Below are 15,584 nucleotides of genomic sequence, written 5' to 3'. Positions count from 1 at the left end.
CCCGCGCCCGCCGCCTCCATGTCCCGCAGGAAGGGGCGGAGCGCCGCGCCGCCGTTGGGGCCGCGCGATGAGCGGAGAGCGGGAAGCGGTGCAAGGATACAACGCCGAGCTGCTGGAGGGTGGGTGAGCGGGGCCGGAGGGGGGACGGGGGTTGCGTGAGCTCGGCGATCACACGGACGGTCGTCCCGAGCAGCGCTGGCGGAGCTCCGCGCCCGGCGGGATGAGCTGAGCGAGCGGATCCGGGAGGAGGAGGCGGAGCGCGGACGGTTGCAGAGCCGCATCGCGGCGCTCACGGAACGCTTGGCACGGAGCTCCGAGCGCACAGCCCGGCATCTGAGTGCGCGCCGCCAGCTGGACGCCAGCATCGCTGAGAGCGAGGCGGCATACGGCAAGGTACGGCCGGCAGGGATCGGGGCTGCCAGCTACGGGCCGGGAGAGTTGCGTTAGGGAGTTTGTGCAGTAAGTTTGTGCAGTAAGTTTGTGCAGTAAGTTTGTGCAGTAAGTTTGTGCAGTAAGTTTGTGCAGTAAGGGCGGGGAGGCGCTGCAAGGGTTGCACAGAAAGGCGGTGGTGCCTCGTCCCCGCTGACAGCCTCTCACTGGGGATGGGAATATCTTCCAAGGCCTTCCAAGGGCCCAAAGAAGCAAACTCCTCTAGATGAAAAAGCTTTGGATAGCTAGAAAATGTTTCCGAATAAGATGGGATTGCAGTGATGTCTTATGTTATAGAAGGGGACAGACTTTAGCAGGTTTTGTTGCGATAGCACAAGGGAAAATGGTTTCCAACTACAAGAGGGGAGATTTGGACTGGATATAAGGGAGAAGGTTTTTACAGTCAGGGCAGTGAGGCACTGCACAGGTTGCACAGAGAGGTGGTGATGCCCCATCCCTGCAGACAGCCAAGGTCAGGCTGTTGGGGCTGTGAGCACTGCTGAGCTCTGGGTGTCCCTGTGCACTGCAGGGAGTGGGACCTGATGGCCTTTAATGATCTCTTCCAACTCGAATGGTTCTATGATTCTGTGACTGCTCCGTTCTGCATACAGGGTAACAGCTGAGTTCACTTCTTAATTCAAGCCCCAGTCAGCTCTTCTTTAAGAAATAAAAGTTTTTTTCCAGGTAGTTGCCTACATTTTCCTTTCTCCCCTGTGTCTTTGTAAGCGTGGCATCCTCTCCACCCACCCAGCCCAGAGCTAAACATGAGAAGTAGCAGGGGTTGGGATGTAACCAATTCACTCATTAGTGGAACATTCATCAGCCAACACTAAAAGAGAAGTTGGTTCAACCACCATTATTTTACCCCAGTCTCGCTAATACCTGATGCCTGTGGACCGTCTGCATCTCCCACTTTAGCTGCTAATAACTATGAAGAGTCAAGACTTCCATCAGCACACACCCCAGCACAGAACACAAGGGGCACAGCCTGGCTGCCTCGCTCAGCCAGCACATAGATGAGGGCTCCCAGCAGAGCACTGCTCACCACCGAGCTCCTCACAGTGCTGTGATGACACCCACGGGGATGTCAAACCCACCAGGATGCAGAAGTGGTGTTTCCAAAGCTTTTCAGGGAGCACAGAGCCTCAGAAGACATGCAGAGCATTTCTGAATGCTGTATGGGAGGGAAGGTGGTGTAAGGAAGTGCTCCAAAAGCCAAAGGTTTGGGGAGAACTTGTGTGAGAATGGAACAGCTTAGAAGTAGTGTTGTAAAGTTACACCACAAACAGCACAGGTTCGAAAAGAAACCTTCCCTGAGATACAAACCACAACTCCCTATCCTACAAACAAATCCGTGTTTATTGACATTAGGAGACAAAGTCACAGCAGGTAAAAAGCTGAGGGGTGAGGAGAGGAAACACAGTCATCCTGCAGACAGAAAGGAGGAACAGAGTCCCTTTCCTGTGCATTCAGGTCTCCTGTGTATGATGGTGCTCCTTGCCCTTCTCTGGCATATGGGATTCTCAGGACTCACCCTAACCCATACACCACGTTCTGCCGTGGGGACAAGGCAGCAAGATCCCACACCTCCTGCCCCTCTGCTCCTGCAGGGCTCTTCACCTCTCCTCTGACAATTTCACACTCCTGTAAGGCCACAGGAATGAGTACAGATGATCACTGGGACTGCAGCAGCCACATGCTGTTACAGTTGTCCACTGTAAAGAGGTGAGCTGCACACACAGCGAGATCTAAGCCTGGTGTTACCTGGTCTCCTAGGGCACAACAGGTGGGAGTGTTAGATTATATAAAATACGTGCTAAAAACAGAAGAAAATGAATTAAAGGAGCAAGATTTATCTCATTTAAGGTCATTATGGGGTTACCTCTCAAAGTAAGAAACCTGAAGCGTGCAGGTTTAGTAGTGGAAAACATTGGGTCTGCTGCCTGCAATTTTAATACTGCTTCAAAAAGCCCAAGTAGAAAGTAAACTTCAATCCACAACCTGCTGCAGGAAAGTCTCTGCTTTGTGTTCAAGACAGATAAATGGCTTAAGGTTTTTTAAATTCAGAATATGGGTGTAACAAGAGAAATTCCTGCCCAGCCACCCCTGCAATGAGACAGAACGCCTAAATTCTCAGTGTTGTATTGCTCACAGGGGTGGAGGATCCCTCCTGCTGCAAGGTACATCAGCTGAACTCAGAGAGAACTGTTTAGTTGATACAAAAAAAATATATAAGCTGTTTTTATTTCCTTCTTTCTCAGATTCTGGAGAGTTCTCAGACATTGCTAGATGCCCTGAAGGGAGAAATTGAGAATGCTAGCAAAGCCAGTGAGTCTGCAAGCACCTCAAAACAAACACGTGGACAAAAGCATTCCTAAAGCTGTTCTTCAGCCTGGCCAGGCCCCTTGGTCGGGGGCAGCTGCTGTTCTGGTATAAGGATGCCACCGTTAATAAAAGTGTGTTGCAGGTGTATATTTTCCTTTCAGAAGCATTTTGGTATCAGAGAACTGCTGAATGTCACCCCTTCCCACCAGAGCACCACGGGCCTGTCCCAGCTAGGGAAGGTGTGGGCACAAAGCTCCTTCACTGGGATCAGCACCCACAGCAGCACTTCAGTTGGCTGAAGGCAGCAGAGCAGCCTGCAGGATATCATTCAGCATCCCTTACTGACCCACAGCAGAACGAAGCCAGGACGGGCAGCTCTGGGTTCACCACTTACACATTTGGTACTCTGCAGCTCAGGAGCTGGGGCTGCCGTAAGCTCACGGCCCGAGCTTTCCACAGTACAAGATGTAAGAAAGTACAAAGAACGTTTTCAGATCATAGATCAGTGTCAGCTCGGCTAGACATTGTCTATATATATATATACACAAACCAACAAAACCCAGACATCACCAAAAGATGGCAGCCTGGTCCTTCAGATAGAGCCACGCGTGGGGGCACCGCCCACTTCATAAAGCCCAAAGAGGCTGTGTCTATTCCCACTGCATCTCTTTTAATCCCAGAAATACAAATCACATTAGCAGCAGTGTTCAGTCTTTTCCAGAGTGTAATTTTGACCCTGAGTGTACAGTTGTAGAAAATTTAAATGGAAGAGTCTAGCGGATTCCTTTGCATATTGGCTGCATCAAACAATTACAACAGAACTATAAAAATACTAGAAAAAAAAAATCATATTCCTTGTTCAAGTTCTGCAGAAGGAAGGAGTGACATGGTCCTCCTGTGCTTTGCATAGAGAAGTAGAGTGAGCAAGGCAAGAAGCAAGTCTCCCCAGCACCTAAGACAAATCCTGGGCCTGGCCCCATTAGATACCAAAACAAAACAAGAAAAACTGGCAAACAAGCACAATTAGCAGTAGAGACTGGAGAGCAGAGGCAGTTACAGAGAGATCAAAGCTATGGCCAATGTTTGGGAGCCTTCACAAGGCTCAAGCTGGACTGGGTGCTTCCTGCTGTCAGTGCAAAAGTGACACCTAATGCTGAAGGCATTTATTCCCCTCCCCGTCACCTACACAGTGCATTCAGTTTCCTTCACAAGAGCTTAACTGGCACATAAATTCCACGGCAGTTTGGTGAAACTAGACCCAAAAACACATTGAGAACAACCCATGAACCTCTAGCAGTTCTTCCAGCCGCTGTAACCTGGCTGTCAGAACCAACTCTGTGAGTCCAGCCACCTGCCCACAGCTTTCTTCACTGGGGCCTCTCATGAGAGAAGTGTTAGAAATGCTGTCCAGGCCTCATTCAGCACTTGGATGCACAGTCATAAGCACTGAGAGAATCTACATCCATCCTGGGGTTACGCATTGCTTTAAGATAACTGTCTAATCGACAGCTGATCTTGAACAAGGAATATGCAAGGCCACAAGGAGAATAAACCATACGCATTAAAAAAACAGTCGTTTAGGTCCCAGAACCCAGTGCAAATATTCTCCAAAGACGCCCAATGGCATTTAGTCCACCCTTGGCATCAGGATGCTGCGAAGATTGCGATGAGGGAGGAGGGACCCAGGCGTTGGTTTCCATGGTGCACTGCCAGGCTCTGCCCAGCAGCTGCTGCTGCAGGCTCACAGATGGAGCAATCAGAAGTACAGAGCAGGCTCACTGCTGAAGTCAGAGAGTCCGCCCTTCTCAGCTGGGGTGAGCTGTGGAGAAAGCACAGTTGAAATGGAATCGTCACCAAATTGAAAGCAAACGAGGACCCGTGCCTCTGGGTGGTGAGGGCTGTGGTGGCACCTTGCCTTGGGCTGACGAGTACATTAATTCCCCTCCAGAAGTGCCCTGCAGCACAAAGCGTGCCAGCTGCCTTATGACTGCCTTACACACACACAGGAGGTAGGGCAGCTGGTGGCAGTGGGAGCTTGCATTAATCTCTTCCCATTGCCCAGGGAGGTGTGCCACAGCTCTCGGACGTGCTCTGGAGAAGGCAGATCCTGTCCCACCCACTGCCCGGATGAGCACCCCAGAACAAAGCCAGAAACCACTCTGAAGCCTCGCCTCACCATAACTTGGTTCCCATGGGAATCAGCTTCCTTCAAGAGGGGTCCCTTAGCAGGCATCTCCTCATACTTCTGCTCTTGCCACTCGCTGAACTTCACTGAGTGCTTTGGGGTGTAGCTGGATAGATCTGCTGCAAGGACAAAGCTGACGTGAATGCCTCACACCACCCCAAAAGGAAGAGGGGTCACGATTCTGGCAGGAACAGGATGGAAGCTGCCCATTTGCAGGTCAGACAAGGAACCTGTTCCTGCTGCAGTTACAAGCCTGTGCCATGCTCTCAGTGGCTGTCAGTTCCCCTGCCCAGAGCTGCTAGCAGACACTGCAGCAGCACCAACCCTCTCAGCATAACGGGTATTTTTAAGTTTTACATTTTTAAGGCTCACTGCATCTCATGCAAGAGAGGTCTGGGAATTCCCTGATCTCCCCACTCAAACCAGTTCTGCTGTCATATCACCTCTGCTAACATTTCCAGCTGCCTGGGGCACATAACGGCTGTAGGCAACACAGTCAAGGACAGACACCACCAGTAACCCTGCAGTAGCTGTGCCTCACCCACCTGCGTTAGCTGCATTGGGATGCAAAGTGCTGTTCGGGCGTGGAATGTGAAAGGTGTGAGATTTGTCCTCCTCTGTTTCAGAAGTGTGTCCTTCCTCTTCCTCCTCCTCCTCCTCCTCTTCCGCCAGTGAGTTCTCGGATGGATACTCAAACATGGTCTGCAAACTCGTCTCGTTGAAAGAGATCTTCATCTAGACAACAGCAAAGGAGAATTGTAAGAAAGCAGCATGAGAAACCATCGCTCCCAATGTTTGCACTGGCAGAGCACCTCCACCCCAAAGCTCCACCATCCTGTAAGGAAGGCACTGTGTCCTTCCATGCCTTTCCCCACATGCCCTGCTGAATCTCTCGCCGTGCTGAGAGGAAGCACAGAGGCAGACAGCCACACAGACGGGACAGAGTCAGGAGCCCCAGAGGTGCAGAGTACTTTGGCTTCTTGGCACCACCTCACACTGCAATGCCAGCAGCCAGGGCTCTGCTGCACATCCCTAGGAGGAAGTGGGGCTGCCAAGGAGGAAAGGAAAACATCCTCATGTTGAAAAGGTGGCATCTCTTACCACCTGCCAACTCCTTTGAGTTCCTGCACGCTAGAAGCACCAGTGGTCAGGACCACATTTTGGAGAGGACATTGTGGTAAGAAACTATTCACTAGGCAAAGAACAGATTAATATCAGAAATCAGAAGATAGAAGCAGCTGAGGGAAAGGTGGTAACAGGTCATATCAAAGAGCAGAAATGCCAGGTAAGTGGGAGCTCCTTAAGGTTCTGTTTCAAAACCAGTTTTATTAAGCACTCTCACTAACGACCTTCGCATGGTAACTGAGAGGCTGAGAAATGAAGATGACTCCAACTTGCAACACGGTCAAGGGAAACAACAGAACTGTATGGGTTGTTTAGAAAGTCAGACAGCAAGGACCCTACACATGGGTGGATGTTTTTAGACCAACCCTTGATCTAAGAGCCTCCTTACAACTTCAGCAACGGTGAAAACTTCATCACATGTGAATAAAAGCAGAAGGCACAAATTTCCCAGAGCAGAAAGGCCAAACTCAGACACAGTAACTCCAGATGTAGTCTTCCAGGTTCACAGCTGTCCTAATCATTACCAACAGCTTTGAAGATCTGGTTACAATCAATTCACCTTTCTTGGGCAGGTGGAGCTGAAATTCAGCCTGCTGACACTAACAAGAACAGGTTGAGGAAAAGTGTTGAAGCTCCTTGTAAGTACACCAAGAAAATAAACACCAAGGAGCAGAGAAGAACTGCTGATGCCAGCACACAACACAGACAAAAAAGGAGGATAAGCCTGCCAGGAATACGTTTAAGCCAGAAATAGGGGAGCATCCAGCCAATGCGGATCAGGGTTCAGGACCAGCTGCCTAAAAGGGTGTTTTGATCCCCTTACTCCTAACTGCATTTAAAACTCAGCTAATAGGGTTACGAACAGAATTAAGGGGCAGGATCCGTCCTGCTTAATTCTGTAGGTCTCTCCTCATCCTGTGCAGTCAGCACTAGGAAGGAGATGCAGTACATCTGCCCCATGTGCCACGCTTTCCTTCACATACAAAACACACCCCGGGCTGAGGAGCAACACGTGGCCCTAAGCAGCCTTCCAGCAGCACGGGGGTGATCCCATTGCAGAGATGGGGGCTGCAGTGAGATGTCCCTGTGCTGGAGCACCCGAGTGCTGCTCCCCAAGCTTTGCCCTGCTGCTGACCTACATGCTCCCTGGCCCGAGGCAGCAGCGATGGCTCACAATGTGTCTCTGTGTGAGGCCAAGCGGCGCTGCCAGGCTGGGGGCTGTGGGATGGAGCTGCTGAGCCATCTGAGCTTGGGAGACCGAGCTGTTTTCCTCATTTTCTGCTAACAGAAGGAATGCTGTAAGAAATATAACTTTGAGGCCCATCGGGACTAAAGCTGTGAATGGGGCGAGGGCAGAAAGCAGCCCCACCCTGCAGCAGAGCCCCAGCAGGAGCAGCACAAGCAGCACCCAGAGACAGAGGGCCTGAATCCAAGCAGCTCCCATTTGCCCACAGCCAGTGCCAGGTCCCTGCCATGCTCTAAGAGGCAGTGCTTAAGCTATTCACCTGCAGCAGTGCCAGCCCCACACCACAGCAGCCAGTCCACGTGGATACCCCACCCCTACACACCACCCCTACACACCACGGAAGCCCTGCTGTCACAGAGCTCTCAAGGACGCACCCTGGCAAAGCAAACAGCAGAGGAGCTGCTTATTGTGAGATTGGGAAGCAGCTGTTCCTGCAGCCCTGGTTTTGCAGGAACACAAAGGTGCTGGGGTTATTTCTTTAGGAGAAAAACACGTCCCAAGAGCCAGTCTTGTTCAAGGGAGGAAAACTGCAGCCTACAGCCGGGAGTGTTTGCAGGGATTTAGCAGTATTTGCTCAGTGGAATGCTTTATGCAGAGCTGTGTCACATAACCAGAGTCCAACCCCAGCCGTGCACCTACACAGGAACACCCCCAGCAATGAGCTGGGAAAAATAAAGCTGTTTTGGGGGGAACACTGTGCTGTTGAGAAACTGGCTTCTTGTTGCCATAGCAAAAATCATTTATTTATTTGCTAGGATTTGAGCAGTAATGAGTAATACACTACTCAGGAAAGAGAAGCCAGGGTAAACACTGCCCAGCAAGCCTAACGCTGGTAGTTGTACACGGCTTAGGAACACAAAAAGCAAAAAGAGAAGTCTGTTTTGTTTTGAGAGATGCTGTCAGGACCAATCTGCACCCACCACGTACACAGACAAGAAATAATATCACCAATTCGCAGCCACCTGCCACACCAACAAGGAAGGCTGGCAGATGCTTCACCTCCCAAAGTCAGGGTGAGAAGCCTGAAAGTCTCTGCAGTGAAGGACAGAGCACAGCACTGATGGCAGCTCCCAGCACATGGATATCAGAGCAAACCAGAGCTGAGGATGCAGACCAATCTCCACGTTGTGGCTTTCCTCCACACATTAGCACCATGTTTGGGAGGCATGGCAGAGCCAAAGCAACAGCAGAGCTGCTCCCCTCAGGTACTAATTCCCTCTAACCGTTCTCCTCCCCGAGCAATGTAATCCTGAAATGACGAAATGAGGGGCTGCGCTGTCTCCTACATCCCCAGGGCACGCGTGGGCTGCCAGCACACTGCTGGGTGTGATTTCGAGCAGCTGCTTCAGCAGCTTTTCACGCCTGGTCAGCCAAATGCCTCCTCCTTTCTCAGCAGCAGGGAGAGAGTTTGGGCTGATACCTGCAGGGAGCACAGACAGTTGAGCAGAACTGGACTGAAACCTCAATCAAGCATGATTAAATCAGTGTTCTGAAAGAAAATCAACCCGTGCTTCCATACAGTCTTACACTGAGCTTTGCTACTTCTTTTTCACTAAGTGGTAGTCAAAGAGATTTGGTGAATGACACAAAGACATGAGCCAACACTCTAAGACATCACATCAGAGACCTGCAGCACAGCCAGCTGAGGGCCCTGGGAAGCCTGCTGCTGCACAGCATCCCTTGGAGACCCACAGGGATAGCAGGGGCAGATGAGCAAGCACCAAACCCTGGGCATGTTGGGCAGCTGTAATGCAGAATAGCCTCCAAGCTTGATGCTGCCATGGGATACGATGGACAAATAAAAGGCACAGAGGGCAGAAGCATGCATTTTAAAGGAGACAAGAGTCCACATAACTCAGCCTGACCGTGCTCACAAGCTTAGCAGGCGGTGGCATTCCAAAGCTGCACACTTCCAAAGGAACTGCAGTTTGTCACCCAGCCCTGCAGTCAGTGATCTATACAATCTCATGCAAGTTTCCTCTCTGAAACTCAGAGATAAAGGCTCTTTGGGAAGGTCACCCATTCCAGAGGAGTTAGCAATGAGCTTATCAACATGCCTATACTGGTCCTGAAGCACAACCATGTGCCAGCCCAACTGGTGAATAATGATGAAGAAGCATCCGTACATCTAAAGCCTTTCCTTGGAACAAGAAGGAAGGGTTTTTCCTTGGAATTCCCTAGGGATGGAGCAGACAAGACATGGATCCTCTATCAGATTAACCCCATACTGCTCTGGCTGCAGCCCCCCAGCTTTGCTCAGAAATGGCACATGGTATTTTTCTGTCACTCTGCACAGCTGTTCCACCTTCGGTTCACTCGATCATGCTTTTCTGAGATGTGTTTTCCAATAGCAACACTCGGTTTTACTCAATGATCAACTGCAGAACTGAGTTAGTTACTGAATGGAGCCAGAAACACTAAGGGTTTACAGCAAAGCACATCAGGGCAGCACTGTGCTGCTGGCAGAGGGGAGATCACCTCCAGGACCGCATCCCAGCTCCCAACCACCAGGCAAAACAAGAAAGTCTCCATTTACAAGGCAACCCACAAAGGCAGCCCTGTGTAATCAATATGCCGAAGCACATGGTAGACAGGAGCAATGCATGGAGATTCGAAATATTAAACTCCTCACACAAGACATGGGGAAGTTTCAAATTCCTGCTGAGAAAGAACAGGGCAGGGACATCCCCAGAGCATCGCAGGGCACACAGCTCTTGTTTTAACTCTTCCTTTCACACGTCAGCCAAGGAGAGGTCCCAGTGCCCAGCTGGCCACAAGCGGTGCGGCACAAAGCAGCGATTCCCACAGGAGCCCTTCGTCCCTCTGCACATCTGCATGCAGAGCCACAGCCTTCCACGGCTCAACAAGGAATCCGTGCATCACTCAGCCTGTAAGGGTCAGACAACTCTCCCTGCATGGGATGCAGCTGAATGCACAAAGAGAGCAGGCAAAACCACGGTGCAATCAGTGCCAGGGCCCGGCGCCTTCGCTACCAGCGCCGGATCTTCCCAGGATGCTTACAGAGTTTCTCGGCATGACAGAGCCTTCAGTGTGACTTCCTGCACAGCCATCCGGAGCACACAGCACTCCAAATCTCTCACACTGTGGGGCTGGACTGAGCCCTGGGCACATCCCACCAGCTTCTGACTCGCTTAAGAGCTTCAACTGTAGTTCTTCTGTCTCATTTACACACACGCGATGGGTGGAAGTGAAGCGCAGGACCGCAGGAGCAGCACAGCACAGGGTGAGGCCGTGGGGAACCCCGGATTGCAACAGCCCTCCCACTGCTGAGGAGATGAACATGACTCATCTGCTCCACTGGTACTGGGCTGGTACGACAGAAGCAACGTTTGGAGGCGCTGGCAGGCAGCAAGTAAACAGAAAAACAACAAACACATCAATGCGCTCAGGTCCAGCCTGCCGGGAGCTTTAGGCTCTAAGCACTGCTGTCTGCAGCCTTCAGCCATCCGCTGCACAGCCCCAAAGCAGCAGTTAGAAAGGGGTGGTCCTGCTCGCACCCAGAGCTGCTGGAGACCAACTCTGCTGGGGAGGGCCCCAGGCTGAGCTCAGACATGTAGAAACTTTCTGAGCAGAACTCACCGCTGCTGACCTCACCTACCAAAAATTCAACGTGTTCCAGTCAGATACATCCAACAGCCCCTCCTTAAAGATGGCAAATGCAGTGCCACCAGCACAGCGCGGGCGCGAGACACAGAAAATGGCAAGGCACAGGCTCTCAGAAAGGTCAATAAAACCAATCTTTGACTTGAGTCTTCCAAAATAGAGAGGGAAAGGAATCTTCATCAAGTTTCTGCAGACAAATTCCTGCTTTCACTATCAGGCAAACCTGTTTGTGCCATACCTTGCAAACAGCACTGCCAGCAGCTGCCACCAATTCAATCCCACACGGCACAGGCTTGCCGCAAACAGCTCTGGGCAACAGCTGGAGGTGTTCACCCCTGCCAGCATCCTGGTTCTCACCAACCAGCTCCAGAAGTGAGCAGATGGAAAGCTACGGAGCGAGGAGCTCAGCAGGTCAGACCAACAGAACTGCTGCCCAACACTGCCCATGCTGAAAGGCTGAGGGATGTCTGCAGTAACTGTCCAACAGACATTCACGTGGGCATTGCATGCCACATTCAAGCTTTAAGCTGCTCAAAACATTAAAAATTTGGCTAAACTACAGTCTTTGTAGGCAATTTTGCGGAGAAGCAGGGAAGCGTTTGGTTCCAATTGTGTGGATTCCACTCATCTAGCTCTTGTAAGCCCTGTTTGCACAAAGCTGCTGCTCACCTTCCAGCAATAACATGGTGCCTGCTGGCTCTCATGCCCTGAAACCACAGGACTCAGGTGCCTGGCTTAGAGGTCACCTTTCCTGCAGGGTCCCCAGAAGAGAAAAAACTGGGTCTGGAGATGAACTTGATGAGACATAAGGGATGAGCACAGCCCAAGCACCTTCTGTGCATGCAGGACTTCAGGGGCAAGCCCAAACTCCATCGTGCTCAAAGCACAAAGCCTGAAGCCAGACAGACTCCTGGGCTCCCCACCAGGCCCAGCAGCCGGCAGTCCTTCTCCAGCACTCACTCCAACATGCCAGCCACACTGCACAGAAACTCAGATTCCTACCACGCTGACAACCCCAGGTAGGTTATTTTGGCACGTAACCAAGGATCACTTCCTGTCAACTCACCCAAGCCAAATTTTATCCTCAGAGATACAAAAGATCCACGCCCTGCAGCAAGGCCTTCCCTTCCACCTGGAGCTGCTGGCAGACTGACGTCTCCTCACTTCCGCTGTCATAAGGGAGGATGAAGATGAGCACTGAACAGAGGTCACAGCTACGCTCTGCATCCTCTCCCCGGTGCCTCGTTTAGAACAAGGGTCAGTAGGTCTCCTCCCATCCCTGTGCACGTATCCTGTCCTCACTGCCTGAGCTGACAGCTCAGCCAGACTCTTCCGCAGCCACTGCACTGCTGCACCTGCACTGCTGGCGGTACCATAGAATCAAAGAATGTCCTGGGTTGAAAAGAACCACAATGATCATCTAGTTTCAACCCCCCTGCTATGCGCAGGGTCACCAACCACCAGACCAGGCTGCCCAGAGCCACATGGAGAGGTCTCTCGGAACGGCCACAGAGCAGAGGGACAGATCCTCATGGCCCTGGACAGACCTGCAGGAGGACGAGCACTCAGCCTCCTGCCCATACAGGCAGCCCACTCCCCACTGAGAGCACAGTGAGGTCTCTACTCCCCCTGGTCCCACACAACCCCACGTTCACCATCACAGCTCAGTGAACGCCTGTCCCACCTCAGCAGCTCAAGCTGCCTCTAACTAAAGAGCTGGGACAGCTGTTCCATCCCCCTCGTACTTCTCCTCCCACCACCAACTCACTGTACAGCTGGAGTAGACAGCCCCAGCCCCAAAACAAACAGTCACTTTGCACACTTGAGGCATCTGAAAGGAGCAATAAAGCTGATTTCCAAAGGGCCCTGAGCAGTAGCAGCAGCCAGAGGCCCGGGGCCACAGTGAGGCCACAAGCAGGGCTTGGCACCCAGAGCCACGGGGATGGGCAGGGCTGGAGCCAGCCTGCAGGGATGGGTGGCTCAGCAGCCCAATGCGAGCACACAGAAATGTTTGCTCCTGCCCAGCTCAGACCAAAACCAAGTTTCTGAAAAGCCCAACATATCTACAAAAGAGAACTCATGTTTTTGGCCAGTTGCCTTGACAACACACAGCGATCTCTTGGGAAGAGACCAAGGAATGCGTTCTCATGCAAGCTCCTTCCTTTTCAGGCATCAACACTCAGCCTCATTATCCAGAGTAAAAGCCACAAACATCCTCTAGGTTAAGAGTAAACAGAACTCTTTCCATTTGCCACAGCATCCCCCAGATCCTGGCTACAGAGTCGCACTGTGCTCTGTGCAGGGAAAGGAGCGGGCACGAAACCCACGTGCAGCCATGGCAAGGCCACATCTCACCCAGGAACTCAAGGCTCTCCAAAGGCTGGGGCTCCTTTCCTAAAGGGTTTTTGCATTTATTTCAGCCTCTGCACCGTGGCAGTTCATTACTCCTTTGCCTTTAACCTCTCTCTCAGAAGCGAGATCTCTGCAAGCTCCCACAAGAACACCCCCACAACCCTTAGCAAACCCATTACTGATGTACACAAACCCTGCAGCATCACTGCCCTTCATCTCCCAGACGCCTGCCGAGGGGACAGCCACTACCATGGCTCCAACATCACACGAACCCAACATTCGGCAGACACAACAGCTGCCAAAGAGCCACACACAGTACCTCAGGCTGGGAAAGAGCTCTGGATGTCTCTCTCCCAAAGTCCTGCTTGGAGCAGGTCCAAACAGATCAGAGCATGCATTCAAACAGCCCCAGGGATGGAGGTGCCAGGGCTCCTCTGTGTCCTTCTGCAGTGTTTGCCCACCTCCAACAACATGCTGCACTAGCTCTGTCCTCATCTCTCTTCTTCCTTTTTGTACTGCTTAAAGGATGGCAACACCTGAGCAGATTTGCCTGTTCTGCTGCACAGCTCTCATGCTTCAGAACTGCCACCTGCCTTAATTAATACATGCTGATAGCTCCTATGAAGGAACTTAAGAACATTAAGCCAAGAGGAGCAGCACTCGCCGCCTCTCTCCCAAATGAGATGAATCCCATTCAGAGGATTCCCTCGCATTGTGATGCTCAGTGCCTCAGGCACCTGTGTGGATTCAGTCCATCAAACCCTCGGTGGAATTCAGGTAACGGAATGTCAAACAGCTCTGCCTGCTATGGAAAGACATGTCACAAACCCAGAAATCAGGGTCTGTAGTGACACAGTGCCTGTGCTACCTGTCACTACGGCAAGCAGAACAATTCACGCCTACATCTCAGCACGTCAGCTCTGCCAGCACGCTGTGCCTCCATCACATCCCAATGCGTTCTGTGAAGCTGTGTGAACTCTCAGTTTAGGAAACTCAGGGTGAACACTGCATCTCTGAGAGCCGTGCGGCAGCTGCTGTCCCACAGAGCAGACAGGTGGCATAATCCCATCAGGAGGAGTTAAGTTGGTGCTCATCTCTTTCTGCCTAATAGAGACCTAATTCCTGAGCCTCTATCAATAGGTCCCTAATCCAAGGAAGGCACCAGCGTGGCACTGCGCTCTGCAACGCCAGCGATCCTGGGGAGCTCAGTGCACACAGCACAGCGAGGGCTGAGGGACAGCCACAGCCATTCCACCCGCACGGCTCTCCTCCACCTTCTACATCCCCCAATCAGTTCACTTTCTGTCACTGTATCTCCAAGAAGAGACTGCAAGAGAGGCCCTGCGGTTACCTCGGAACACATCCCACCCCAAGCTGCCCACCTCCCTGCCCAGCAGCTCCCACAGCTGACCGTGATACCAGCACAGGATATGCAAGAAGCCACGCCAAGGGTAGTGAGGAGCTCCTTTGGGCCTCCCTGCTCAGAGCAGTGCCCCAGGCCATTACCTTCTTGCGGCGGGAGCCCGTCTTGCTCATGCAGGACCTCTCCAGGGACAGATACCCGCCGATCACTTCGATCTCGTTCACCGTGGGGTAGCGCTTTTTATGGGACGTCCCCACCTGGGGCCCATCAGCGTTCTCTACAGTTTTGCTTCTTCCTTTGCTTTCCTCATCCTCCTCCTCTTCCTCCCGCTGAGGCCTCCCACCAGCCTCAGTAAGACCCTGCGGCCCCGAGGCACCGGGCTTCCTTTTGGGCACCACGGTGAAGGTGTTACCTCCCCTCTGGTGGAGCCCAGGGGAGTGCGGTCTGTAGAGGGGCACAGAGGAAATCTCCATCTCCAGCTCAGGGCCGGTTCCTCTGGGCTGATCCAAGTTCTCTGTCCTCACAGCCCTCGGGGAGAGCTCCCCGCTGTCCGGCTCCACGATGTCATCGATGTAAGTCACAGGTACCAACGGATCCAGAGGCGCCGGCGGGGAAGCGATCGGCTCTTCCTGCTCCGGAGCGGAAACCCGTGGGGGCTCCTTCTGCACTTTCTGCTGCGGGGATGGTGGTGGTGATGGTCCCGTTCTGTTGCTCTGGGCAGCAGGCAGAGCTGTGCCACCCTCCCGGCGGGGCACGAAGAGGAAGGAGTTGCGTGAATTCAGGCGCAGCTTGGCCAAGGCCTGCGCCTGCAGATCGTGAGCAGGGATGGCAGCCAGGTCGGGCTTGGGGGCCGGGTGGATCTCGAAGGAGCCCCCGGCCCGAGGGGCGGATGCAGAGAGAGGCTGGGTGGCACCGGGGGCCAGACTGGCACTGGG

At 52.5% G+C, this 15,584-nt stretch overlaps 2 protein-coding genes across 2 annotated transcripts in view; one reads left to right on the top strand and one right to left on the bottom strand.

Moving 5' to 3' along the window:
- The first annotated feature begins 14 nt into the window (after positions 1–14).
- SSNA1 (SS nuclear autoantigen 1) lies at positions 15–2,901 on the top strand. Its single transcript, XM_010720761.3, has 3 exons — positions 15–119; positions 194–393; positions 2,691–2,901. Exons 1-3 carry the CDS (start codon positions 68–70, stop codon positions 2,805–2,807), a joined length of 369 nt encoding a protein of 122 aa, XP_010719063.1. The 5' UTR covers positions 15–67; the 3' UTR covers positions 2,808–2,901.
- Positions 1,768–15,584, bottom strand: part of TPRN (taperin) — a 16,942-nt gene continuing 3,125 nt past the window's right edge. The window contains exons 2-5 of the mRNA XM_019621296.2: positions 14,793–15,579; positions 5,485–5,674; positions 4,931–5,058; positions 1,768–4,573 (exon numbers count right to left, since the gene is read on the bottom strand). Coding sequence (XP_019476841.2) covers positions 4,511–4,573; positions 4,931–5,058; positions 5,485–5,674; positions 14,793–15,579 — 1,168 coding nt within the window. The 3' untranslated portion in view covers positions 1,768–4,510. The remainder of the gene's footprint in view (positions 4,574–4,930; positions 5,059–5,484; positions 5,675–14,792; positions 15,580–15,584) is intronic.

Source organism: Meleagris gallopavo, chromosome 19 (assembly GCF_000146605.3).
Source record: "Meleagris gallopavo isolate NT-WF06-2002-E0010 breed Aviagen turkey brand Nicholas breeding stock chromosome 19, Turkey_5.1, whole genome shotgun sequence".
NCBI lineage: Eukaryota > Metazoa > Chordata > Aves > Galliformes > Phasianidae > Meleagris > Meleagris gallopavo.
This window is presented reverse-complemented; position numbering and strand designations above follow the sequence as displayed.